Source organism: Bubalus kerabau, chromosome 1 (genome assembly GCF_029407905.1).
Source record: "Bubalus kerabau isolate K-KA32 ecotype Philippines breed swamp buffalo chromosome 1, PCC_UOA_SB_1v2, whole genome shotgun sequence".
NCBI lineage: Eukaryota > Metazoa > Chordata > Mammalia > Artiodactyla > Bovidae > Bubalus > Bubalus kerabau.
Window position 1 is genome coordinate 124,670,862 of NC_073624.1, and position 26,613 is coordinate 124,697,474.

A 26,613-nucleotide genomic window follows, 5' to 3' on the forward strand; every position below is an offset into this window, starting at 1 on the left:
GGGCCTCGACGCGCAGCTGTCTCCGCCAATGGGCGCGGCGCCTCGGCGCTCGGCTGGCTATGCCTGGCGCGCGCGCCGCCCCGCCCCCGCTCTCCTTCCGCCCCTCCCAGCACCGCGTAGCCCAGCCCCGCGCGGCCAGCTTTGGGCGGTAGAAGCGAGGCCCTCACGTGGTAGCTCCGGCGTGGGTCCCGTTGTCGCTCCGGGGTCGGTCCCGTTGTCGCTGTCAGTCCCCGCGAGGTTCCCATCCGGGACTGACCGCCGGGAGAGTTCCCGACTCGGGGACTGCCTTCTGACCAGTCCGCTGCCCCTCACGGCGCGGCCTGCGTGAGTTCCTCACCTGGGGTGGCCTATAGGTGAGTCCCCTCCCGGCCGACCTTCCGCCCCAATCGCAGCTCCTACCGGGTGACCACGTCCCTCCAGGTGAGCTCCCCACCAAGGCACGGTCCTCCCCGCTGGTCGCTCCTTCGGCGGACTCTCGCCTGGCTCCTGGCTGTTAGCTTCCTTGAGTTCCTCGGGGTTCCAGCGTGTGAACGCGCAAAGACGGACGCGGCTTTGCTGTCCTCGTGGGTTTGTGGTCCTCAACCCGACTTTGCACGCGCGTTCGCAGAGATCGTTGCGGTCACCGGGAGCCCAAGGTTGGCAGGTCTAGAAGAGCTGTCTGGGGCGTCTTTGTAGCCAGTTCTTCAGACGCTTTTTAAGTACTTGGTAGCTGTCGTGACGGTCGTGATGGCTGTCTAACATTGAATTTAACAGTTAAGTGAGTAACTGTTGGATGTATATTGGATGTTTTGACACACGGGCAGACTGACATCTTTTGACTGTTCTGGTCTCTCTAACAGAGGAAGGGTACTTTCATTCCTTATTCCCTTGTAAAGGTGCCTATAGAGAATTAGTTCTGAAGGTAGGAGTGGAGAATTTCGGACCCCTTAGATTAAAAAAATCCAGTGAGCCAGCTCTCAGTAGATCAAACTCTCTTCGTTTGAGAGTATTTAAAATAGAATCGTGAGGCTGCGATTTTTTTCTCCATATTTCATTGGTCCTATTTTGTTGCTACTGGCAGTGCTGTGGTCAGTCCTTGAGTCGTGTCTGACTCTTTGTGACCCTGTGGACTGTGGCCCACCAGGTTCCTCTGTCCACGGGGTTCTCCAGGCAAGAATACTGAAGTGTGTTGCCATGCCCTTCTCCAGGGGATCTTCTGGACCCCGGGATGGACTTGCATCTCTATGTCTCCTACATTGCAGGCATATTCTTTACCCACTGAGCCACCTGGGATCTCTTTATTTCAGTATTAAGTATCATGAAAAACTTTCTCCTTTGAGTAACTGACTTGTTTACTTGTATATAATAAAAATGATTTAATCTGATATGTTTTCTGTTTTTAGTATGACTTTTAGGAAACTCAAAGCTACATTTACCTCAGTTTTATAGGATTATAAGTGGTTGGTATGTTTGTATTGCTGCTTTAGTCATAATTTTTTTGTATTGTATTTTTCCAGCATTAATTGTGTAAGTGTATGCTGTAGAGTCTTTAGAAGCCGTGTATTTTTGTAAATTAATGAAGTTATTGTTGCAGCTGAAATAAGTCTTTCTATTGGGACTGGGTTTATACTTTATTTCTTTTGAACTTGGAGAAATATTACCATTTCCAAATACTGCTTATCTTTTTAAACTGTTTAAAGTTTAAAACTCCTATGTATTAGGAGTGGATCCTAATACATACTCTACAGTATGTATGTATTAGGACATTTTTGCTGTAACAACCCTTTCAATCTAAAGCCATGTGTGAAAATAAAGTAATTTGAGTGTTTGCAAGTAATATGAACAGTTTGGGTTTTGTTTCAGTGAATTCCTGCACACTGACTTCTGAGGATGTCATATTGGATCACAGCAGGAATACTTGTACACGTGTGTGTAATCCATCTTCTGTCTGCTTTCATGTGAAAAGCATGAAAGTTTTCTTCTAGAAAACTCATGGACTCAAGCATCTTATATATTGACTTCTGCCCAATGGTGTTTTAATTCATTGAACAATTTTTTTAAAAGGAGTATAAGTTATGTAGACAATAAGGTACATAATGTTCATTTTTGGTGCCTATTAAGTTTGACCTTTATATAATGTATTATTTTCCATTGCTTTAAATTGTAGGTGCCGAAATGGCAGCTGTTTATTCTGGCATTTCTGTGAAACTTAAAAGCAAGACAACGTCCTGGGAAGATAAACTAAAACTAGCTCACTTTGCTTGGATTTCCCACCAGTGTCTTCTTCCAAATAAAGAACAAGTAAGTTTAATGCACAAGTTACATTTTTACGACCTAAACTAATGATCACTTATTAAATTGCATATTGATGTTTAGTTAAAATTTTAAAAGATTAGAGAAAAGGTTGGAGAAGGAAGTATGGTTAGAAAGTTAAGTAGTTTCAGTGAGAAAAAGTTAATAGATATTTCACTAACAAACTTTTTCTGTTACAAAACCTCAGCATGTCTTTTATGTTTGGAAATATCTCTTATATTCCAAATTATGTGGGTGTGTGCTAAGTTACTTCAACCCTGTTCAACTGTTTGTGACCCTATGGATCATAGCCTGCCAGGCTCCTCTGTCCATGGGATTCTCCAGGCAAGAATACTGGAGTGGGTTGCCATGCCCTTCTCCAGGGGATCTTCCCAACCCAGGGATTGAACCCGAGTCTCTATATCACCTGGATTGGCAGGCAGGTTCTTTACCACTGGTGCCACTTGGGAAGCCCTAAGTATGTGCATCAGTGAACAAATTTGGACTTGGGTTACAGGAATTAGGTTCTGAGTCTGTTGGCAGTTTCATTTATTTGTAAATCCTAAGTGATGCTCCATAAGCAATTCTTTTTGGTGCTTTTTAAACATCTTTGGAACTTGATAAATCAAAGGTTGGAAAGTAGAGAAGCTTTAGCATTTGTAATAACCCAAGGGGAAATAGATTATAAAGTGATAGATTAGAAACATTTTAGGAAGCAAGAAAGACATCGTTCTTTGTTAACATTTCTCAAACTTATCTGACTAAGAAAAACTGTTAATATAGTGGAGACACCAGGATGATGAACTCAATAAATTGGATTAACATACAGTCATTTGGTGCCTCGGCAGTAAAGAATTCACCTGCCAATGCAGGAGACACAGGTTCGATCCCTGGGTTGGGAAGATCCCCTGAAGAAGGAAATGGCAACCCACTCCAGTATTCTTGCCTGGGAAATCCCATGGACAGAGGAGCCTGGTGGGCTATAGTACATGGGGTTGCAAAAGACATCAGACACAACTTAGTGACTAAACAACAACAATAAAGCAGTTCAAAATGTGTCAAAGATGGATTACCGCTGTTGAAAGGATGAGATCCACTTAGTACAGCACCAGCAGAACTAGTAGTGTCTAAATCTGCTGTACATAAGAGTCGTTTTGGCTGCCTGAGGGTCACCCAACAGCTGTGGCAGGCAATTAGATCAAGGTTTCCCCTATCTTTCTCTGGAGAGTTTTTTTCTTTTAGCATTTGCACTATTCATGCTGTTATGGGCATTTCTGGTGTCTTGAGCTGAGGCCTCACCACCTTTCCTTGTGTTTATGAATAAGGAATCATGTCACAATAATGAAAACTATCCATGTTCAGCCCTCCTCCTAATACAGCATTTGTGAGTCAGTCATTCATGGAAGACTCTGTCTTCTAAATGCAATAAGTAGGTTTAGAAATGAAGCTGCAGGTAACTCAGGAAGCCAGGACATAAACTCTGGTCTCCTGACTCTGCATCTTTGCTTTTGTGTGTCATTCTTTTTGTGGCCATCCTGAGCAATTGTTGTTGTGCTTTTACCTTTTAAAATTTAGAAGTAATTAGTTAGAAGAAACTGTTTCACTCGAAACTTTTTATTGGCCCCAGGTGAAGGCAAAATTAGTTTTTTTCTTTTTTATTTTATTTATTTATTTGGCTGTGCTGGGTCTTAGTTGGGGCACACAAGATCTTTGTTGCACTATTCAGGATCTTTTAGTTGTGGCATGTGGGATCCTATTCCCTGACCAGGGATCGAACCCATGCCCCCTGCATTGGGAGCATGGAGTCTTAGCCACTGGACCGCAAGGGCAATCCCCAAAGTTAGTTTTGGTTTTTTTTTTAATTGATTGTTTAATAAACATATTTTAAGGTACCAAAACATAATATTACCAAAGATAAGTTTTAAAGAAAGTTTTCCCCCCTGGCAGTTGTATTTGGTTATTCATGGGATGTCCCTATAAATGTCCAGTGTTTTTCTTGATAAAGAAATTCATTTATTTTTAAGTATATTTTTTTCCAAATTTAGGTATTGCTTGATTGGGCAAGGCAGTCGTTGGTTGCATTTTATAAGAAAAAACTTGAACTGAAGGAAGACATTGTTGAAAGGCTTTGGATCTATGTAGATAACATTCTACATAGCAGAAAACTGCAGAACCTCCTCAAGAATGGAAAGACAGTTAACCTTCAGATTTCCCTCATCAAGGTAATTAACAGTTTCCTGTGTTATCCTGTATGTGTTACATGTATCTGTGTTGATTTCCTGTTAATACCAGAGGCTTAATTGTCTTATGGTTAATTATATCAAGATGCAGAAAATATCAAGGTAGGAGGGGAGATGGCTTCCCAGGTGGTGCTAGTGATAAGAATCCACCTGCCAATGCAGGAGATGCATGAGACGCAGGTTCGATCCTTGTGTCTAGAAGATCTCCTGGAGTAGGAAATGGCAACACGCTCCAGTATTCTTGCTGGAGAAGGAGGAGCCTGGTGGGGTACAGTCTTTGGGGTTGCAAAGAGTCCGAAACGACTGAGCACACACACAGCACAACAGCAGGGGAGAGGAAAAAATAGTATGTTTAGAGTTATAATAATGATTGATATTTATTGAATGCATATCAAATTCTCTATACCAGGTGTCCCTAACCCCTGGGAGTTAGGAACGGGGCTGCACAGCAGGAGGTGAGCCATGGGCAGGCCTCATCTGCCGTGGCTTTCATTGCTGACTGAACTAAGCACTTTATATTATTTAATATTGAATAAAAGATTAGAAATTTTTCATAAGCTGGTTAATTACCTTTTTAATTACAAAAGGTATCCAGCAAATGATGTTACTTTATAACTTTTTTCCCCCACCTTTTTGTTGGACTAGAGGGAGATCAAAGGTCAAAATCTAGATGAGAATTTCCTTAAAGGTTTTTGACTCAGTGGGCAGGAGAAAAGCAGTAGAGGCTGGGAACAGAGGAATTAAATGGTTGATGCCTGATGGTTCATAGGCTTTAGTGGTTCTTGAAATTATGCTCTGAATTATGTCACTTTTTAAAATAATAGGTCAGTGGTCACCAAACTGGATTATTCTGAATGGTCCTTAGGGGATGTGAGAAGAAACTATTTCATCTTTATATGGTTTTTAAAAGATCACCTTAATTTTTATGTATGTTTTATAATTGCATAAAATACTCGTACTATGGTGCATGTGTGTAATTTATAACCTTATCAGGTATAAAAGTGGAAAAAGTTGTATAATCGGAAATATTTGGAGATTACCATAGTAGAGTGCTGGCATTTAAGTACAAAATATTTTTGGTTCAGCTTTTCCGGAGCCAGCAGTTATATGGATGGAGATAAACACACGTGTGTCATTGGGCTACTCATAACTTAGCACCTGGGATAAATTTGATTTTCAGATGTTGTAAGGCTGGAAGCAAGTTGCATAGCCCATAAGTGAATTTTGGAATCTGCCTGGCCCTCGTGATTTCTGTTTTTTGTGAATTTCAGAATTTTGAAAGCTGTAGACTGGGTTTGCTATTACCATAAGTAGTAACTGGCAATGTTTGTTTTCTTCTTTTAAGAATGTCTTTTGCTTTGGCTTTTTCAGATACAAACAGTATTACTGATTATAGAAATGTGTTTTGGACCACAGGATCATAAACAAAGGCTACTGTCCCATCTACCTGTAGCATCTAAGTTGAATTATAGGTTTAGGTTCTAAGAAAACATGAAATCTTTGGACTTTAAGCCTTATAAAACTCTGCTATTTAGAAAGGGACAGCAGATATATAAAGGCATGGAGCCCTTTTCTTAATTTATATTGGTAGGAGATGGATGTGTGTAGGAATTAAGACAGGTCCTCTGCCTTCCTTTGATGTGCTAAGGAAAAGTCAAGTTCATTTAGATGTGCTAATCTGGGCATTTCTTTTCTCATTAAGATCAGGGCAAGGAGTGAGTTTGTTCATTGTGTTGTGTTTTTTGAGTGTCTGCGGGTTTAGGGTCAGTGACGAGTTTCCTTTCTTTCTCAATACTCAGATCATCAATGAGAGGATAGCCGAGTTCTCTCTTTTGGGATCCCAGAGGAACATCTGTGTTGTGCTGAGCTGCTGCCAGAGTATCCTCTCGACACCTGCACTTGCTGTCATCTACACGGCCAGGCAGGAGCTGATAGTTGACCTGCTGAGCCAGCTCTGCTGGTTGGCCTGTCGGCAGCCAGGAGCCATAATACCCCAGTTGTTTGAAGTCATTCACCTGAGCCTCAGCCACTACCTCTCACTTCAGCAGCAGCAGGTCAACCCGAGACGTGCCTTTGGGGAGGTGACTGGGCATCTGCTCCAGCCGTGCCTGGTCTTGAGACACTTTCTCTTGGGGGGCACATGGACTCAGGCTGGCCAGGGCCAGCTGCGGCCAGCGCTAGGCCGGGATATTAGGAATCAGATTGAGGCTGTGCTTCAAGGTGGAGCTTTTCAACCCGAGCTGCTCCCTTCATACAAAGAGGAGCTCTTGGATCAGCAGCAAGGCGACTCAAAGATAGGGGCCATGAAGAATCTTCTAGCTCCCCTGGGCACTATGATTGCCAGGCTGGTGGATGCTGGCTACTGTGACCCGTCCCTTCAGGCTTCAGTGGTGGCCAACTCCGTGGCCTTGCTATACAAACTCTTTGTTGAGTCTTACCTCAAGGAGGGGAACCAGCTGCTTTGCTTCAAGGTGCTCCCTCAACTTTTTGGCTGCTTAAGAATTTCACACCTGGAGGAGCAGAGGCAAGCCCTGTCCGTGTCCGATTGGACCACAGAACTCCTGGTTGTGGAACAGTTTCTAAACTCAGTGGCCAGTAACACTATCTACAACATCGCTGCTGACCGAATCCGGCATGGTGAGGCTCAGTTCCACTTTTACCGTCGTCTGGCTGAGTTGCTGCTAAAACATCCACAGGCCCTCGTGCCGGCCTGGTTCCGCTGCCTCAAGGTTTTGCTCTCCCTGAATCATTTGATCCTGGAGCCAGACCTGGATGACCTGTTGGCTTCAGCATGGATCGATGCAGAAGTCACAGAGTTGCGGACCCAGAAAGCCCAGGAGGCACTGATCCACACGCTCTTTCAGACATATGCCAAACTCCGGCAGGTACCCCGGCTGTTCGAGGAGGTGCTGGGGGTGCTCTGTCGCCCCGCAGCCGAGGCACTGAGGCTGCCAGTGCTGACTGCTGGCCCTGCTGCGGTGCTCCAAGAGTGCCTCCCGGAGCTGCCCTTGAGCCAGGTCCTGGACACGTGGGCCCTCGTGCAGGAGCGGTTCCAGTCTCTGGTCTTGTCTGGCTTGAGGGGTGACGAGGACATGGCCCTGAAGTCCCTGTCACTGAGCTCGCTGCTGTGCTGTGTCATGGTCAACATGCGGAGCCTGGATGCTGGCTCACCCCTGCCCGTTGTCAGGCGCACGCGGCAGGCCATGGACAGGATGCTGCAGGGCCTTGTGAAGCCCCTGCTGGACCTCCTTCGCAAGCCCTGGCCCTCAACGCCTGAGCTCTGGCAGCAGAAGGTCGGTGACTCTGCGCTTCTGCTTGCCCACACCTGGGCCCAGGTGGACACCGTGCTGCGCTTGAGCTGTAGCCCATACCGCTCTGAGCCCGGGACCTTGGCGGGCACCACCCCAGAGCCCTCAGGCCCCCTTCCGCTGCTCCCGGGCGTGGAGGCCAAGCATTGGGAGGAGATAGAGGAGTTCACGGTTCAGTCCGACTCCCTCGGTCGGTACTGCTTGGAGCAGCTCCACCTGCAGAGAATGAAGAACACCTTACTGCAAGCCAGTTTCCAGTCTGAAGAAGCCCTCTGTGCTCTGAGGCGTGATGCCACCTACATCCTGGGCTCTGGGAGAGTGAGTGTGACCCGGGGGACGTTGGCTTCCTGGGATGGCCAGGTCGGGACAGTGAGTGCGCTCACCTACCCCATTGCCCACTGGCACTTGGTCATGTCCAATCTCATGATTTTAATATCATATCTTGGTCCAGATGACCTAGAGTACCTGGCCAGCATCTTGCTGAGAACTTTACCAGTGAGCAAAGCCCAGGAAGGCTTAGCGGAGGAGGAACCAGATATCACACTCGGAAAGATCTCCCAGGCCGTCCTCCACAGCCCTCTCTTCCCCGAAATGCAGTCCCTCCACTCCGCATTCTTCCTGGGCTTGACCGCACGCTGCGGCAACATCCTGTGTGCCGCTGCGCAGAGGGAGACAGCTCTTCTCCGCCAGCAGCTGCCCTGGCTCTTTGAAGAGGATTACATGGTCATGGCTCACTGGGAAAACAGATTTGCCAAAGTTGGATCTGAAGGTGTAGAGCCAAGAGAAGAAATTGCCCAAAACATACTCTCGTTGGTCAGGGGTGACTCCCCCATTCAGCTGGAGGGGGAGCAGTTGGAGAGCATCCTGCAGCTTTTGGGAGTTCTTTCTGCTCTACAGCTGGACAGCCTCCTGGCACCCTATCATGTGCATTGTTTTCTTCTGTTACTGTCTGTGGCCGTCACCCCGCCGGGCAGCTCTTGCTCCTCCTCCCTGACCCTCAGGTTTTTGAGGACGTGCTACCAGCTTCTCGGTTGCCTGCAGAGAGGCAAGAGTGCCCAGGCTGTGCTCAGGGTCATGTATGTTAGCGATATCTTTGAGGTCACGCTAACCTCCTTGTTCAGAGCCAGTAGGAGGTTTCTTGTGAGTGTGAATGACCCCTCTTGGCTGGAATTCCTCCAGGTGGTGGGAACGTTCTTAGAACAGCTCCTGCAGATGCTTATCCAGAGAAAGCCCAGTCTGGGGCTCAATTTTGGGAAAATCCTTGCCTTCCTCTCAGGGCACCAACTACACAATGAAGTGACTTCAGGCAAACGGTCAGAAAATCAGATTCCTCTGGGACAGCAGCTCATGCTGGTGTCCTTAACTAAGGTGTGCCAAGTGTTGGGGCCTTTAGTCAAGGAGCAGAAGCAGCAGGACGAGGCCCCGGAAGTGCTGCCGAAGCTGTTGAAGGAGGTGGTGCTGCAGGCGGGGGCCCTGCTCCAGCACTGCATGGCCCCTGGGGCCCAGGGCCGCCTCCCGCCCGCTGTCATCTCGTCCGTGGGCTCACTCTTGGAGGCCAATGTGGCCCTGCGCTCCAGGCACAATTGGACAGATGTTTCGAAAGGGACAGACAAAGCGCTGTCCGCCTACACCACCCTCTACCAGACCATCTATGCTCAGATCCTGTTGGAATTGCCAGCCCTAGTGGGAGATCCCCCATCTTTCCAGGCAGCCGTGCAATTTTTAACTCTGTTCTTTTTGGTCCCAGAACTACATCCTCAGAAGGATTCTGTGTGTACCTCCGTGTTTCATTCTGTGAGAAAAGTCCTTGCAGGTGAGACATTTTCTCTTGAGCTACTTGTGTACTATAGAGCTTTTGGTGAAAGGTGGCTGAGTGGCAGCCAGGTGACTTTCTGCCCACCCCCTTTTTTGAAACAGGTGTGCATTTCGGAGGGTACTACACCAGGAGCTGGTAGAAGCCCTCCGTGGTGTTCATTTCTAGCGTCTCCCTTTGTGCATGTGAGCAGTTACTCACAATTGTTTCCCTGCTTTTTACACAAATAGCAGGCTTCTAGATGTATTGTTTCATGTTTTAGTTCTTCACTTATTTTGGAGGTCGTTCTAGTTTATAGTTTTGAATCACTCTTCTCTGATTGAGTCTTTCTGTCCTGGACCAGAAGTCAACATAGACAGCTTCATCCCTATTTGTAGGCTCTCCAGTATCAGATCTTCAGCACCACCAGTGGACTTAAGAAAGATTAAACCTGCCAACCTTTTAAAATTGCAGGTGACTTAATTTATAGGGAACCTCATGAAATTCCGTGAGGGCGGATGTCGTCCCCCAGGTCTCTGTGGTCCTGGCCATTGTGGGGCCCTGAGTCCTGATTGGACAGCGGCTCAGCCCAGGATGTCATTGCAGTGTTTTAGCTGGATGTCAGCCTTGCAGGCCAGCTAATCAGGACCAAAAACCCAGCCAGTGTCTTCATGCAGAATTCACTCCCTGCTGTTCCCAGGTCAGAGGTCAGCAGACCAGAGTCCATCCCTAACGTGATCTTATCAGGGCAGCACTGTCCCAGTTGCCGTGGGCCTGCTTGCTTCTCATTTGCTTGTTCCTGAGGTGGGGGCTGGTTAGGATCGTCTGAGGAGGGGCAGGGCCGCCAGCCTAGCCCAGCCCTCAGTGCACACCAACCTCTCTGTGCCCTGGAGGGAGGCTGCGAGCGGGGGCTGTGGTATGCTCACACCCACAGATGTTGTTGGGCATTGTAGGAAGAGAGGCCTCCTGGGCCACGGCCAGGGCAGAGGGCCGCTGCCTCCCTTCATGGTCTGCTCTGGGTATGGACTGACTGGGGGGCCTTGGTCACGTGTTCTGTGTTCTGTTTCACTCTGTCAGCCTCTCTCAGGGAATGGTGTCACCTTGTTAATGGGTAAAATCCAGTCTTCTGTTAACTCTTTTAACACGTTCTGTTAGAGCATTTAAAACCAGTGTCCTAAGAAATGGCCGCTGGTGGTCTAAAGCTCTGGCCCCCTGCCCCTTTGTTAAATAGAATGGAGTGTCCTCCTTTATCTCTGAGACCCCTGTGATTGGAAGCAGCCTCTGAGTCCTAATTATGTGTCCCTGGACTTGCGGTACCTTGTACCCCAGGGGTGAGGTAGGGATGAGGCCTCATACCCCACTGCACCCCCAGATCACTGGCCTGAGTATTGCCAGTGTTGCCATGGGGGCAAGCCTCACGCACCTGAGCTGCTAGATTCACCTCTGGAATGGACCAGGGTGGTGAGAGGTCTGGAGGAAAGGCCAAGGAGGGTGGTCTGGGGCTTTGGGCTGGGAGAGGCAGGGTTAAGGTGACCACCTTGGTCCTTGGGGGTGAGTCAGGTAGGTCTCAGCTCAGAAAAATGAGAATTTATAAGAAATGCTGTCTGACAGGAGAATTGACTACCTCGATTCAGTTATGAAAAACTATCACTTTTAAAAATGCTTCCTATATGTGTGGAACTGCGTCCTCCTCTGGAGATGAATGAGGTGTTAGCTTTGACCTAATTTAGTAAACAGACATTCACACAAATTACCAAGAGTCACAGGGTGAGGAAAGGCTTTGAAGCAACCAGCACAGTGGACTCTGGCAGGCAAGGCCTCCTGCGGGAGATGGGTGAGGGGAGGGCAGTGAGGTCACGGTGCTGACGTTCAGCCGTCCAGTGTTTGACCAACTCTAGGAGTTGGTGCTGTCCCACCCATTTCACAGATGAGAGAGTTGAGGCTCAGGGAGGTCGTGCCTCCAGAATCCTGCAGCTGTGGGACACTTGGACCTGGATGAGCCTTGGGCCTGTCCACTCGCCCCAGTGCTGCCTGTAGGAAACACAGATTGGGGCACAGGAGGGACTTGCTCAGGGTGGGCTCATCTGCTGGCTGGAACAGTTATGCTGGGGTTGGATTGTAAAGGGCCTTGAGCCCGCTGACTGTGGGCTGTCTGATGAACCTGCGGACCCTGGGTGTACTTCGTAAGACTGTCCTGCATTAAGTAGGGGTACTGGGGTGACTGCAGCAGGCGGGCTCCATGAGCCTGGGCTTTTTTCCATCCCTTCAACATCCCCATCTATGTAAAAGTACCACCCCACCCCTGAGCCCCTACTGAGTTCCTAAAAGAATATAAGAAAAGTAGAAAAGAGTATGAAGCAATTGTCAGTCACCTGTCTCCCATGGTCCAGAGATAAGCCCTGCTAAACATCACCATCATCATCCTCTTGGACTCTCTACATTGGTGCACAGGTGCTGTGGGCAGGGCACAAGGGCCGGGTATGAGAGGGTGGTGTCAGGCTGTGAGTATGCCCTGCTTTTTCACTTGGACCATGACTCTCCCCAAGTCTCTGAAATGCTGGCCTTTACTGACTGCACGCCATTTCATCTTATTGAAATGGTTTATTTAACCTGCCCCTTGTCTGCCATATCTTAGCAGTCTTGTTTCCCTCACAGATCCCGTGATTCCGGTTCAGGTAGTTGAGGAGATTGAGCCTCACTTGGGAACCTTGTTCACCCAAATGTTAGAGTCTGGGACGACAGAGGACTTCCGCATGTGGCTGCAGTGTATCCTCCAGGGACTGGACGTCAGTAACCTGTGGAGAGCAGATCTGCAGGTGGGTTGCTCCTTTAGCTTCAATGGGAAAAGTTAGAAATGCCTGTGTCAGTGCTGAAATGACACATATGTGCAATATCAATCCGATAGTGACTGTAGGCACCGTGGGAGTTGGGGACGGGGCTGTGGCCTCAGGGGAGCCCAGGTCCTCAATGCACAGAGGCTGTATTTTCCAAAGGGGAACTCTTTCAAATTACAACTGTGTTCTTATCATATGGAATACTATTGGACTTCCCAGGTGGTGCTAGTGGTAAAGAACCTGCTTGCCAGTGCAGGAGATGATGTAAGAGATGTGGGTTCGGTCCCTGGGTCAGGAAAATCCCCTGGAGAAGGAAATGGCAACCCACTCCAATATTCTTGCCTGGAGAATCCCATGGACAGAGAAGCCTGGCAAGCTACAGTTCATAGGGTCGCATAGAGTCAGACACAACTAAAGAGACTTAGCATGCATAGCATACACACACTCATAATATTAACACATAAAAAGTTAAGTTCTACTCTCCATTGTTTGATATCACTCACATCATACTTTTGAAAATGTTACTTGGTTTGGTTACATAGCCCAGCTCCCATTTGAGAATCTCTCAGGGTAGCAAGCTGCCCTTGGGCCCTCTGCCCCCAGCCTACTCGGTCATTGCTAACGAAGCCCTGACTTCACATAGGTCAATGTGTCCAGGGAGCCTCTGTGCAGAGCCAAAGTGCTCGAGTTTGGCCCCCTGACCTGAGCACCAGCCTGGCTGGAGGCTGTCGCTTGCACAGGAGGAGGAAACCTAGGGGCTCACTGGGTCCCAGGCTCTCTGGTTCATGAGGGCTTTCTTGACTCCTGGTTAGAATTGGCACCCAGAGGTGGGTTTTGACGTGAGTGGGAGGAGAGCTGGTTGGGGACAGATTGGGGGCGACAGAGGGAGCTTGCTTCTTCTCCATGTGAGCCCTGCTCCCCTCCCCCAACAGCATGTGCTTGCCTCTCTGGGAGTTTTCACTGTGTGTCTGCAGCTCCGAAGGCCTAGCTTTGAGAAGGTCTCTGGGCTTTCCTTCAGCCAACCAGCTAATACAACCCATGAATTTCCATTTACACCTGTCAGGGACTGCCCTGGCAGTTCAGTGGTTAAGACCCCATGCTTCCACTGTGGGGAGCTCGGATTTGATCCCTGGTCAAGAAGCAGATCTTGCATGCAGTATTTATTTATTAAAAAGAAAGAAAGATACCCATCAGCTAGTCAGAGGAATGTCGTGGAAGAGGTGAGACTGAGCTGAGTTCAGAGATAAAGAAGATTTGAATGGAACTGGGGGTGTTGCTGTGGAGACAGGGGAAGGTGGAATGGATGTGAGTGGGGAGATGGATGGCAGGGGCTGGGGCTGTGAGCAGACCCTTGATGGGGAGACACAACCTCCAGGGAGGTGGAGAAGGGAGTGGATCTTAGCAGAGAGAGTGGAGGTGTCTGGTCAGAGGGAGCAAGGGCAAAGCGCAGAAGCTAGGATTTCGTGGTGGGGGAGACTACATCATTAGGAGGGGAGGAAGGGGCCACCATAAGGCTCAAGTTCACGGTGTGAGACGCCCACATGGGTCATAGTCACTTTCCGTCCCTTCTCGTGGTTTAAAATCATCACCTGTCATCATGGCACTTGGTCTAATTGTTACACTTTGTCCGTGTTTTCTTCTGGCCCTGCTTTTTATCCCTAAGCACAGCTGGATCTCATGGGTAAGGTACGGTGGCCTCCTCTTTTGACACCACCTTGATGAACTGGGCCTCTGATTAACATGTCTGCAACCTCTTCTATTTCACTGTCCTGGCATGTTTCTGTGTTTGGTTTAGTGACGTGCTACAGAGAAGGCTCTTCCTTTGCCACAGTTCTGCCCACCTAGTTCATGTATTCCCTCAGGTGGTATAAAGGGCGTCACCTCAGGACTTGACCAGAGCCAAGTCTCCTTCCCACCCCAGCATGGGACTCCAGCGGGCTCTGCTTTGTCACAGCACCGTGACTGGCCTGCTTCCCGAGATGGGCCTCCTTCCGGAGCCAGCTCCTTCCACTGCTAGTGTTTTCCCTTGTCCCCTAGGCTGTGTTGTCGGCTGCCACATTGGTTAAGTTACTCCTGAACTGTCCATGCAGCGAAGAGAAGGCCAGTTTATTCTGGCGCATGTGCCCGCAGATGGTCACGGCTCTGATGGTGAGTACCTCTGGGTTGTGTACACCCCTGTCCCTGCCTTTCAGTCGCTTGTCATGCTCTGGTTTTCTTATGCAGAGTGTGTTTCTGGGGCTGTGTCCTGAAGTCAGCTGTAAGCACTGTGCTTACAGCTTGTGCTTATGTCATTATCAGCTCTGAGTCTAACTTGTGCTACATGAGCATAGCCCTGGATTAGCACATTCTCAGGGCATAGGGTCTAAGCCTTCTCTCTGATCTTCTGTTTTGTTGCTTTGTTGTTTCACTGGGAACCTGCATTAGTGGGCAAAGCCCATTTGTACTTAGGTATGGGTAGGGGGAGCATCAGGAGGAAGAGGGTGGGGTGTGGATGGAGATCAGGGTGGGACCTGGTCAGTGCTGGAGTCTGGACTTTCTTACCTCTGTCACTTCGGGTTTGGGGCTATTTCCCTGGAGATTTGCCTTCATTTTCTGTCCCTTGTTCCTTGCCCTGTAGCTGCAGACCCGAGAGGCTTGTCAGGAGCAGCCCTCAGCCCTGGCTCTGGTGGGGCCTGTCTTGGACGTCCTGGCTGCGCTGCTGCGGCAGGGGGAAGGGACCATCAGCAACCCACACCATGTCAGCCTGGCCTTCAGCGTCCTGCTGACCGTGCCCTTGGACCACCTGAAGCCCCTTGAGTATGGGCGTATCTTCTCGAGGGCACACAACGTGCTCTTTTCAATCCTGCAGTGTCACCCGAAGGTGAGGAGGGCAGGGTGCGTGTGGACAGGGAAATGCAACCTTCAGAAGAACAGCAGCAGGAGGAGCGTAAGGATTTGCAAGGCAGACTTTTTGCTTCCAGTGGTTTCTAGGGCCCAAGTGGTTTCTCATGCACAGGAGTGTGTGACCTTCACATCAGGCTGTGTTGAATCTGACACTTGAAACATATCTGTGTAGTAGGTGTTTCTGGAAGCCCATTAGAAATTATTCTGTTTTTGCAGTTGTTGTTCAGTCACTAAGATGTGTTTGTGACCCCTCGGACTGTGGCCCACCAGGCTTCTCTCTCCATGGGATTTCCCAGACAAGAATACTGGAGTAGATTGCCATTTCCTTCTCCGGGGGATCTTCCCAACCCAGGGATTGAACCTGCATCTCCTGCATTGCAGGCAGATTCGTTACTGCTGAGACACAGGGATCATATATTTAAATGTCACTCATTGGCTTAGATCTCATCTAGGGTTTATAATTCAGTTGGATATAGTGAGTGAGGCATCCTGAGTTCTGGTTTTATAGTATGCCACTTTTTAAATAAAATGAGACTAGGAACAAATGCTTCATAGAAAAGATTTAAGTTCAGCTAACATTTACTGAACACATGCTATGTGTCTTGTTTCACCACTACAGCAACTGTGTAGTCAGTGACAATCCCATTTCATTGGCAGAGAAACTGATGCTCAGAGCTGCTGAATGATTTGATCACTGTCACCCCGTTGAGTCTGAATTTTAGCTAGAAGACTGGATTTCTTTGACCAATGTTCATTTTGCCGTGCCACTGCTCAACATGATACATGGGAACTTCTAACTAGGACAGATACACATATACATAGGTACATTCAAATATTTTTAAATGTTTTAATGCTCTAAATTTGGACCTGCCAATAGTGTAGTTTTTGGAAAATTTATTTTCTGATAAACTAAGCACTGCATCCAGTGTCCTCCCCACTTAACAGTCGCCTTTGGCCCTGCCCATCTTGTCAGCATCTTTGTTTGTTAGATCCCTGCTGATTCTTAGATTACTGTGTGACTGTAGAATATACATGCAGTAAAGTGAAAGTGAAGTTGCTCAGTCGTGTCCGACTCTTTGCAGCCCCATGGAATGTAGCCTACCAGGTTCCTCCGTCCATGGGATTTTCCAGGCGAGAATACTGGAGTGGGTTGCCATTTCCTTCTCCAGGAGATCTTCCCAACCCAGGGATTGAACCTGGGTCTCCCACATTGTAGGCAGACACTTTACCATGTGAGCCACCAGGGAAAAGGTCAATACCAATCAATTATAAACTGGAACTGCATATCTTGCAAAAGCTGTGGGATTTCATGCAGTTTTTGAAAGTAACATTGGAAAGCTGTGTGCATCTCCTGCAAAACCAATGATGAATAACCATTGAGAAGAATTAGACCTTTTAATAGTAGGAGAGAGCTGGCAAGGATAACAACATGGCATTGCAATAAAGAAGGACGTGACGTGTGACAGCCTGTGGGCACGTTGCAGGGAGCAGGGCCCATGCGTTGAGTCATGTATGTATGCAGTAGGTGATACAAAAAGGTTGATAAAAACCCCAGGCTAGAATCTGCTCGGGTGAATCTGAAGGGAACAGCACCAAGTGAGCCCAGCCAGGGTACCCAGCGGTACAGCAGCTGGTGCCATTCTGAGCTTTTGATATGTTTTACCTTATCTAACCCTCATGACAACCTGTTGTTATCCTCAGTTTGCAAATGAGGAAATAGGCGCAGAAAGACTCAGTGCTGTCTAAGACTGCACGTTAAGCAGGGTGTGAGCTCAGATGGTCTGACCTTGGATTTGTGTGCTTTCATCACTGTGATGCCAGGATGAAGGAAGGGCCTCAGGAAACATGGTGACGCACTGAAAGACTTGGCAAGATGACCTCTTTCTGCGGAAGCTGATGTTTTGACATAAAGAATGGTATATTATGCTCTCCAGACCTTGCTTGAATAAACTGTACCAAAGAAAAGAGTCCTAGCACTTGATTCACTCTTTGTTCACCCTGAGCCTTAGAGCAGTGCTGCTGAATAGAACTTCTCCTGGGCTGGGGGTGTTTGTACCTGCATCTCCCACGGGAAATGTTGGCCATGTTTTGACCATGTGAAATTTGGGCTAGAAATTGTATGACTAGGAACTGAATTTTAACTTAATTTAAATTTCAGTAGCCACATGTGGCTTCTGGCTGCTTTATTTGACAGTGCCTTGCTTTGATTATGATCTCAGGATCAGTTCAATTCAGTTCGGTTCTCTCAGTCATGTCCGACTCTTTGTGACCCCATGGACTGCAGCATGCCAGGCTTCCCTGTCCATCACCAACTCCCAAAGCTTGTTCAAACTCATGTCCATTGAGTCAGTGATGCCATCCAACCATCTCATCCTCTGTTGTCCCCATCTCCTCCTGCCTTCAATCTTTCCCAGCATCAGAGTCTTTTCCAATGAGTCAGTTCTTCGCATCAGGTGGCCAAAAAATTGGAGTTTCAGCTTCAGATCAGTCCTTCCAATGAATATTCAGGACTGATTTCCTTTAGGATGGACTGGTTTGATCTTGCAGTCCAAGGAACTCTCAAGAGTCTTCTAAACACCACAGTTCAAAAGTATCAGTTCTTCGGCACTCAGCTGTCTTTATAATCCAACTCTCATACGTGACTACTGGAAAAACCATAACTTTGACTAGACGGACCTTTGTTGGCAAAGTAATGTCTCTGCTTTTTAATATGCTGTCTAGGTTGGTCATAGCTTTTCTTCCAAGGAGCAAGTGTCTTTTAATTTCATGGCTGCAATCACCATCTGCAGTGATTTGGGAGCCCCCCAAAATAAAGTCTGTCACTGTATCCATTGTTTCTCCATCTATTTGCCATGAAGTAATGGGACTGGATGCCATGATCTTCATTTTCTGTATGTTGAGCTTTAAGCCAACTTTTTCACTCTCCTCTTTCACTTTCATCAAGAGGCTTTTTAGTTCCTGAATCTTCACTTTCTGCCATAAGGGTGGTGTCATCTGCATATCTGAGGTTATTGATATTTCTCCTGGCAATCTTGAGATCTCAGGACGGTTGAGTGTAAAAGAATCCTGTTTATAACTTAGATATCATTTTTCAAGATAAAGTCCCAGCCAGACCTTTTCATTGCTAAAAAATAAGAAATTTTGTTTCTCATTTTAAATGGGTTTGCTTTATGTAACCTTTTTCTCTAGTGCCCATTATACTTGAATACATTGGCTACTGTACTTTTTGTTACTTGTTTCTACCCATATCCAGAATGCACCAGAAACAACTTAGAGTAGAAGACAGATTCAGCAAATTCTAAATCAGGATGGCTTCATTAGATTCCTAAAGTTATGTAGTGTGGGAGCCCTACTCCAACCATGAAAACAGGATGTAAACCAGTTAAGTAGAGTGAGTGTTTTCCTAGAAAGTCCTGGCTCTTAGAAGGAGTTGCTGCAACTGTTTTGAGTATCCTGATGGGTAACGTTAAGAAGGAAATAAATACAACTTCCTTTAAAGTAGAACTTGAAATAAACAGTTGCCTACATATTTTTATATTCTTTTGTCTCTTATTGCAGGTAATGCTGAAAACCATCCCTTCTTTCCTGAACTGTTTTCATAGATTGTTGTGTTCAATTATACGGGAAGGACGGCAGAAAGATAAAGGTAATTCAGAGAAATGGTATTATGCACAATTTCAAATGTGTTTATTTTACAGGTGTCTCTGGCCACATGTTACCAAAGGTAAAAAACCACCCAACTTAAACAACCCAGTGAAGTTAAATAAGATACATATTCAGATCATTAAAGGAATACTCAGAACAGTTTTTTTAAATGTTACATTAAAAAAAAAAGTCACAGTTTTTACTATATCCACAGCAGTGAATGCATTTGACATCCCCTAATTGAAATAGTTCTTTTCTGCAGGAAAAGAAGTGTGTGGATTCAAGAACTATTTCTGGAGCTCGTAGGTCAGTGGGGAGATTAAAGGGGAGCAGGCAATGGCCGAGACAGCTCATCACTCATGTTTGAAAAGGGTGGAGTCTCTGCAGCTTACCATTCCCACTGTATTTCTGCAAGTTCGTGTTTGTTTAACAGTGAAGCAAACTGCCATATGGCAGTCGCATAAATTATGTGTACAGCTGGTTTTCCAGCCTTGAAGTTGACTGATTCTTGCTAAACTTCTAATTTGTAGGAGATTCTCATTATTTAGAAATTTGCATATAAAGTGAGGCTCTCTATACTGTGCTGTTTCAAATTTGTATAGCATGAACATACCGTGTGATGTGCCTGGCACAAGGGTGGGTGTGCTGGGTGCTCGGGACTACAAAGGAGGGCCTGAGAGCTCAGCTTGGAAGGCATCAGGGGGGAAACCCCAAGGCAATAGTTCTGGACTAGAAATATATGGGTGGTAGTCACCCAAGTATATGGTGGTAATCCCCATTGTCGTGGGCGTGACCCCAGTTCTTTGCTTAGGCCGCTGAGATCAGTTCTGAACTCAAGAGCAAGAGCCTGGTTCTAGCTGTGCCATCCACTGTGGCAGAAGACCTGGTCCTGGCCTGGCAGTCAGGGTGGATTGGGTGTGTGCAGCATGTGGTTATCAGCATGCCCGCAAGTTTGATCTTGGGCTCTGGGTTCTGCCTCGTCGTTGCTGGTGTGGCCCAGTCACCTCCCGTCAGGCCAGCCTGGGCTCTCTGATGTGTTCATGGCTTAATTGCAGAGCATCTTAGCTGGTTATTTTTTTTTGTGGGTGGTTATACTCTTTAATGGAGAAGGCAATGGCACCCTACTCCAGTACTCCTGCCTGGAAAATCCCACGGATGGAGGAGCCTGGTAGGCTATAGTCCATGGGGTCGCTAAGAGTCGGACAGGACTGAGCCACTTCCCTTTCACTTTTCACTTTCATGCATTGGAGAAGGCAGTGGCAACCCACTCTAGTGTTCTTGCCTGGAGAATCCCAAGGACAGGGGAGCCTGGTGGGCTTCCGTCTGTGGGGTCGCACAGAGTCGGACACGACTGAAGCGACTTAAAAAAATAAATACTCTTTAATGACCACATGTTAAATTTGGACTGAAATAACAGGTGCCAGGAATTCCTGTGTGAACCACATGCGTCTTCAGAGTTTCAAGAGAGAAGATGTGGTATAGATTAGAAGCTAAAGAGGCTCACTCATAAGTATTACTTATTGAAATGTTCAGTGGAGTGATGTTAACAGTTTATGTACTTTCGTAAAATAGCATTCACCTAGAAAAATTGCTTATGTGTAAGATATTTGTATGTATATTCAATGTTTAAAAAAGGGCATTGTGCATTCCAAAAATTAAGCTCATTGTTGCATAATATATGTGTGAGAAACTGCATCCATTTGAAGTATATACTTCAGTGAGTTTTGATGGATAAATTCATGCAGGAAAGCACCACAAATGTTAAAACAGCATTTGTTTCATCCCCAGAAGAGCCCTCTTGGGGTCCAGCCCCAGCCCCTGGCAGCAGCCAAGAGCCCTCTTGGGCTCCAGCCCCAGCCCCTGGCAGCAGCCAATGTGCTTTTTGTCATTATAGGCTTATTTGCATTTTCTAGAATTTAATAAAAACAGTGTATTACTACGCTGAGGGAAAACCAGGGAAGTTGCTCTGCTCTGCCAGGGTACCTGGCCCACCCTGCTGTGACAGACTTGGGGGGGCATGTGTGCCCTGGGTTGTGGTACATTTCAGACTGTTAGAATTCTGAGGAGGAGTTTGTTAAGGCCTGGGTGACCCTGGAACTCTAGGGGAAGAGCTAGGAGTCTGAAATAAATCTGGGAAACTGGGTAGATCTAGTAATGTTAGTTGAATCATATATATATATATATCTGACTACGAAAGAAAAATCCTAGACGACTTCTGAAACTTAATGAGGCAAAGACCCATCTTATCTTTAGAACCATTTGATATCAAAAGCCTGTTTTTTTAAGATGGTTTTTCTTTTTTTTCCACATTTAAATTTTTCTTTTAGATATTCATGTCCTTTTTAAATACAATAGCAATCCTAGATTCATCCTAAAATCTTGGTTATTCTAGTTCATCTCTTAAAAAAGCAATTACGGACTCTTGAGTATTGTAAGTGTTCTTCTCTTTGTAATATAGATAAATATTTGGATGCATTGTCTCCCCCTAATTCTGTCTTCAAATTGAGCCAATTAAAGAGTCTAGGGAAAACAAAAACAAAAACAAAAGGTTTGAATAATTGGGGCTATGTTGAAAGTGTAAAATTAGAAGAGTTAAAATGCATGGTTTCTGAATTAATCAGTTTGGAAACACTTTGCTTCCACAGGAAGTGCAGAGGACCTGCCGGTGGTGCTGGAGTGTGCCCGCCTCGTGGAAAGGATGTACAGCCACATGGCAGCGCGGGCCGAGGAGTTCCGGGTGTTTTCCCCCTTCATGGTGGCCCAGTATGTGGTGGAGGCACAGAAGGTAGGCCGAGCCGCCTGCCTCCCCAGGTGCTTCTGTTCGCAGCCCTCGATCACAGGCCTTCTGGCAGTGTGACCCATGGGGCCTGGTGGTCCTCCCTGGCGGCAGCTGCTCTGAGAGTGCAGCAGCCCTGCAGGGTCGCTGAGAGAGCCATACAAAGATGCAGAGGCTGGCGGCGCGGCCTGTGGGCTCCTGCGGCCACCGTTAGGCCTTTTCTTGCTCCAGCACAAACCCTAGGCCTATTTTGCTTGGTCTCTTGGGTCATGAGGGAGATGAAATATTACCCAAGTCCTAGAGCAGGAGACAGAAAGAGGTCCTAGGGTCCCTCAGCAGCAGGGGGCTCAAGGGTTCGTTGTGCATGTGACTCAGCTACTCTCACTCAAGTAGGTGATCTGGGAAAGATCCCGGTAGACTTGTTCAGTTGGATTAAAGGCTGTAGTCCCAGTTCGGAGAAGGCAATGGCACCCCACTCCAGTACTCTTGCCTGGAAAATCCCATGGACGGAGGAGCCTGGAAGGCTGCAGTCCATGGGGTCGCTAAGAGTCGGACAGGACTCAGCGACTTCACTTTCACTTTCACTTTCATGCATTGGAGAAGGAAATGGCAAGCCACTCCAGTGTTCTTGCCTGGAGAATCCCAAGGATGGGGGAGCCTGGTGGGCTGCCGTCTAGGGGGTCGCACAGAGTCGGACACGACTGAAGCGACTTAGCAGCAGCAGCAGCAGCAGCAGCAGCAGCAGTCCCAGTTCATCTGACTTTAGGCTTCGGGATAATTCATTCATTCTTCAACAGTGATCTCACTTTGGTGTGTCAATGTGCTATTTTTGTAATTCCACAAGACCCCCTGTGACCTGTGTAGTAAGTTCATTATAAGCCTTCATGTCTTATTTGTTTAAATGGAAAGTCAGAGGCTTAAAGTACAGTATGTTCAGGTGTATATCTCTCTACTTGTGTAGTATATCTTGCTCTCAATAGAATATCCTGTTGTGAATCTTTTAAGAATGGTGGTGAGTCGCTGGTAAAGTGTTACATTAGAGGAGTCAGTGTTTCCTCCAAGGAGGGTCATCTAAATGGGATTCCTCAGAAAGCCTGGCGTGGTCTTGGCTTCCATCCTGACCCTGTTTCAGGGTGTTTCCACAGCCCTGACTCTGCTCCCTCAGTCAGTGGAGATGCCCATCATGTGAGTGGGAGGCAGGTGTATGGGAGCCAGAGCTGCATGCAAGAGCCCCTTCAAGTCATCCTTTGAATGAGATGTGGGCTTGGAGTTTGGTTTCCTTGCAATTGTTTAGCATTTTTATAGACTCTTGATATTTCCCAAGCAGTCTTTACTATGTGAGCTTTTGTTGGAACACGAGCTGAAGAACTGAATGAGACACCATAGTATCTCTTACCTAAGGACAAGAGGGGAGTCTAATTTGAAGTGTGAAGTCACTGATTATCATCCTGAGATTTACTGTATGAAACGTCTTTCGCATCCCAGCCTCATTATACATGTCTAATTTATGCTTATCAGTTATTTTTCAATTTTTAATCTTGAAGACCAAAGGCTTTGGGAATTATCTCAGGAAGTTGTGTCCCAGAATCCATTGGCAGGACAGTCTATGTTTTACCTTTTATTTGTTTTTAAAATTGGTAATGAAGAAAGTATTTTGTGTGCATTAGCAGCTTCTACTGAGAGAACCGTAGATCTTTGGCGACCAGGAAGACATGTTGTTTTAATTGCAAGCTGGATGGCAGGGGTGGCTTGCCTTCCCCTCGCGTTTTGGAGGCAGGTGCCATGGGTGAAGGCGTGTCAGTGCTTGGGGCTGATGACAGTGAGACAGCCTCGGTCAGGGAGAGGCAGCCACTACTGAAGACCTTGTTTCTTCCATGCAGTGTTGTGTTACCCTGGGTATGTGTCAGGGAAATTATGGTCACTTTTATCTTCTCTTTTACCCATAGATCAGATTTACAGTTTTCCCTCTTTATTGATAGCTTTGGGTAAATAGTTTGCGCTACTCACTTGGCCTGCTGCTGCTGCTAAGTCGCTTCAGTTGTGTCCAACTTCTGTGCAACCCCATCGATGGCAGCCCACCAGGCTCCCCCGTCCCTGGGATTCTCCAGGCAAGAACACTGGAGTGGGTTGCCATTTCCTTTTCCAATGCATGAAAGTAAAAGTGAAAGTGAAGTCACTCAGTCGTGTCCGACTCCTAGCGATCCCATGGACTGCAGCCTACCAGGCTCCTCCGTCCATGGGATTTTCCAGGTGAGAGTACTGGAGTGGGTTGCCATTGCCTTCTCCTACTCACCTGGCCTAGGGGCCTTTTAAAAGTTACCTAGAAGTGTTTTCATTCATTGGCCAATGTTGTAGAAACTGGCTCCCCCCCTTGTTTTCTAAATAAGTTGTCTAAGGTAAAGGTGTGCAGGGCTTGTGTTGTTCTGATCCTACTGCCTTCCTGTTCCCCCACCCCACCCCACCCCGTGCTCTGGGCTTTGCCTTCACCAGGAGACGCCAGGTAAAAGGATTGTGACACCTGAACTCCAGCACTTAGTTCAGATATCTGTTCTGCCACTGGGGAAATTACTGTGCCTCTTCTTGCCTTTGGAAGGGGGATTATTTGTTTCGTGAGTGATGATTCAGTGAATGAGTGAGCAGGTCCTCACCCCACCTAGTAAGGTTAAAGACTTCTGTTTTTAGTTTGTCTGTTTCATTTTTTTCTTTCCTTCCCTAATACCTTAGTATGGAATCACAGACCAGTCACTCCTGCTGTCCTTGAATGTTCTTATCATCTATAAAATAGTAAAATTTAATTAAGGTGATCATCTGTCAAATGCTTTTTGAGCTATCATATGAAAATAACCATAACTGTGAAGAATAGCATCATTAGCGGCAGAAACAAATCGCCTCTTTAGGACTATGCCTTCCCAGAGGTTACCTTGGTGAATCACGCTTCTTCTAGTTAATAAACTGTATCCTCGCTAGAAGCTGCATGTTTGCAGAGAGGCATGAGCTGCTAGGTCATCAGGACACTAATGAAGAACCGGCCGCCCCCCAGGCTTGTCGGCTCGAACCTTCCTGCTGCTGCTGGTTGCTGCTGCTGTGGTGTGCAGACTCTGTGCAGCCCAGGTCCAGCTGAAGCCTGTGAGGCCCTTGCAGGGTGAGCAGTGCCTGCTGTCTTGGCCTTTTTGTCCAGATACCAGTCTGAATCTCTGATCTGAAAGTTTGTGCCAGTAGCAGATGTGGTCACACTGGGGCTGGACTGCCCACTTCTCCTGCTGCAGCCCAGATTTTGGTTAACTCAGATTCTTTGGAAGGATTGCCTCTTTGAATATAGGGACTGATTAAATTATTCTGGGCATTTAGGGATTTAGGGCCCCTTGTGTTATTGTTGAAAGAACTAAAAATCTATTAAATGGTAATTAGAAATCAGAAATCACATCTGACGCTGGGCCCTGTGACAAGATCTATCAGGGATCTGCTTGAAGAATGCTGCCCACCTGCCCTGCTCTGGGGGAAAGTGGTCACTTTGCTGCCCTCATCCCACAGGTAGGATAGCTTCCAGTAAGATTGGCCACATGGAAGAATGGGACCCATAAGGTGACTTTTACTATATGATTTTTAAATCTAAAACTTCCAGTTTTTAAATACCCCTGGTAAGCACAGAAGCATCATTTACTGAATAGCAAAGCTACCTCTGTGATTTCATGATGTTTTACTACAGGTTTTTGTTGGCTTGAATTGACCTCTATTTCCTCCAAATATAAACTTTTGAGATATGAATATTCAATTAAGTTAACGTGCAAAATGATATTTTAAAAGGAGCATCTTTTTTCAAATTGGCGGCCAAAGTTGGACTCCCTCATCAGGTATTCTAGGGCCTGGCATCTGCCTGTTTGCTCTCACAGACAAGTGTATTCCCTCATCCCAGGTCACTTTGTATCCAGCGGTGAAAGTCCTCCTGCAAGAGGGTATCTACCTCATCTTGGACCTGTGCATTGAGTCCGACATCCAGTTCCTGCGGGCCTCACTGCAACTGGGGGTGAGAGACGTCTTCAAGGAGCTGCACAGCGACTATGTGAAGCACCACAAGGCCAAGCGCGAGGGAGAGAAAAGATACGCTGTCTAAGCTGCTCCAGGACATGCCACCATGGCCCTGGGCCCGGGCGAGCTGGAGGATGTCGGGCTTCAGACGCTTGAATTCACAGCATTGAAATATGTGCAAAATCCTTTGGGGTTTATATAATATGTATTGCCTTTTACACTGATTTTTTTCACACCAAATATTTTCTAACGTATTTTTTTAATGCAGTAAACATTACAATGCTGCTGCTGCTGCTAAGTCGCTTCAGTCGTGTCCGACTCTGCGTGACCCCATAGACGTCAGCCAACCAGGCTCCCCCGTCCCTGGGATTCTCCAGGCAAGAACACTGGAGTGGGTTGCCATTTCCTTCTCCAATGCATGAAAATGAAAAGTGAAAGTCAAGTCTCTCAGTCGTGTCCGACTCTTAGCGACCCCATGGACTATAGCCTACCAGGCTCCTCAGCCCATGGGATTTTCCAGGCAAGAGTACTGGAGTGGGGTGCCATTGACTTCTCCGAAAACATTACAATACCATCCTGAAAATAGATCCTGGTGAGTTGAATAAAATTTGCCAGATCTCCCTTGTGGCTGTTCTGAATGTGGTTCTTTGTCTTAGTCCAGTGGTTTAAAGTCCCCTCTTCCCACTAGGAACTGTATGCTCAGTTGCTCAGTTATGTCAGACTCTTTGCAACCCTGTGGACTGTAACCTGCCAGGCTCCTCTGTCCATGGATTTTTCCAGGCAAGAATACTGAAGTGGGTTGTCATTTCCTACTCCAGGGGCTCTTCCCAGCCCAGAG

At 47.0% G+C, this 26,613-nt stretch overlaps 1 protein-coding gene across 2 annotated transcripts; it reads left to right on the forward strand.

Annotated features, from left to right (window-relative positions):
* The first annotated feature begins 10 nt into the window (after positions 1-10).
* On the forward strand, positions 11-26,400 carry URB2 (URB2 ribosome biogenesis homolog). Of its 2 annotated transcripts, none has more exons than XM_055587833.1 (10): positions 11-420; positions 2,147-2,280; positions 4,317-4,493; positions 6,311-9,632; positions 12,267-12,427; positions 14,483-14,593; positions 15,063-15,305; positions 18,887-18,974; positions 21,619-21,758; positions 25,663-26,400. In XM_055587833.1, exons 2-10 carry the CDS (start codon positions 2,155-2,157, stop codon positions 25,858-25,860), a joined length of 4,566 nt encoding a protein of 1,521 aa, XP_055443808.1. In that variant the 5' UTR covers positions 11-420; positions 2,147-2,154; the 3' UTR covers positions 25,861-26,400. The 2 variants fall into 2 exon arrangements, with proteins under 2 accessions (XP_055443808.1, XP_055443818.1); XM_055587843.1 differs by having other exon boundaries at positions 11-353.
* Positions 26,401-26,613: the final 213 nt, after the last annotated feature.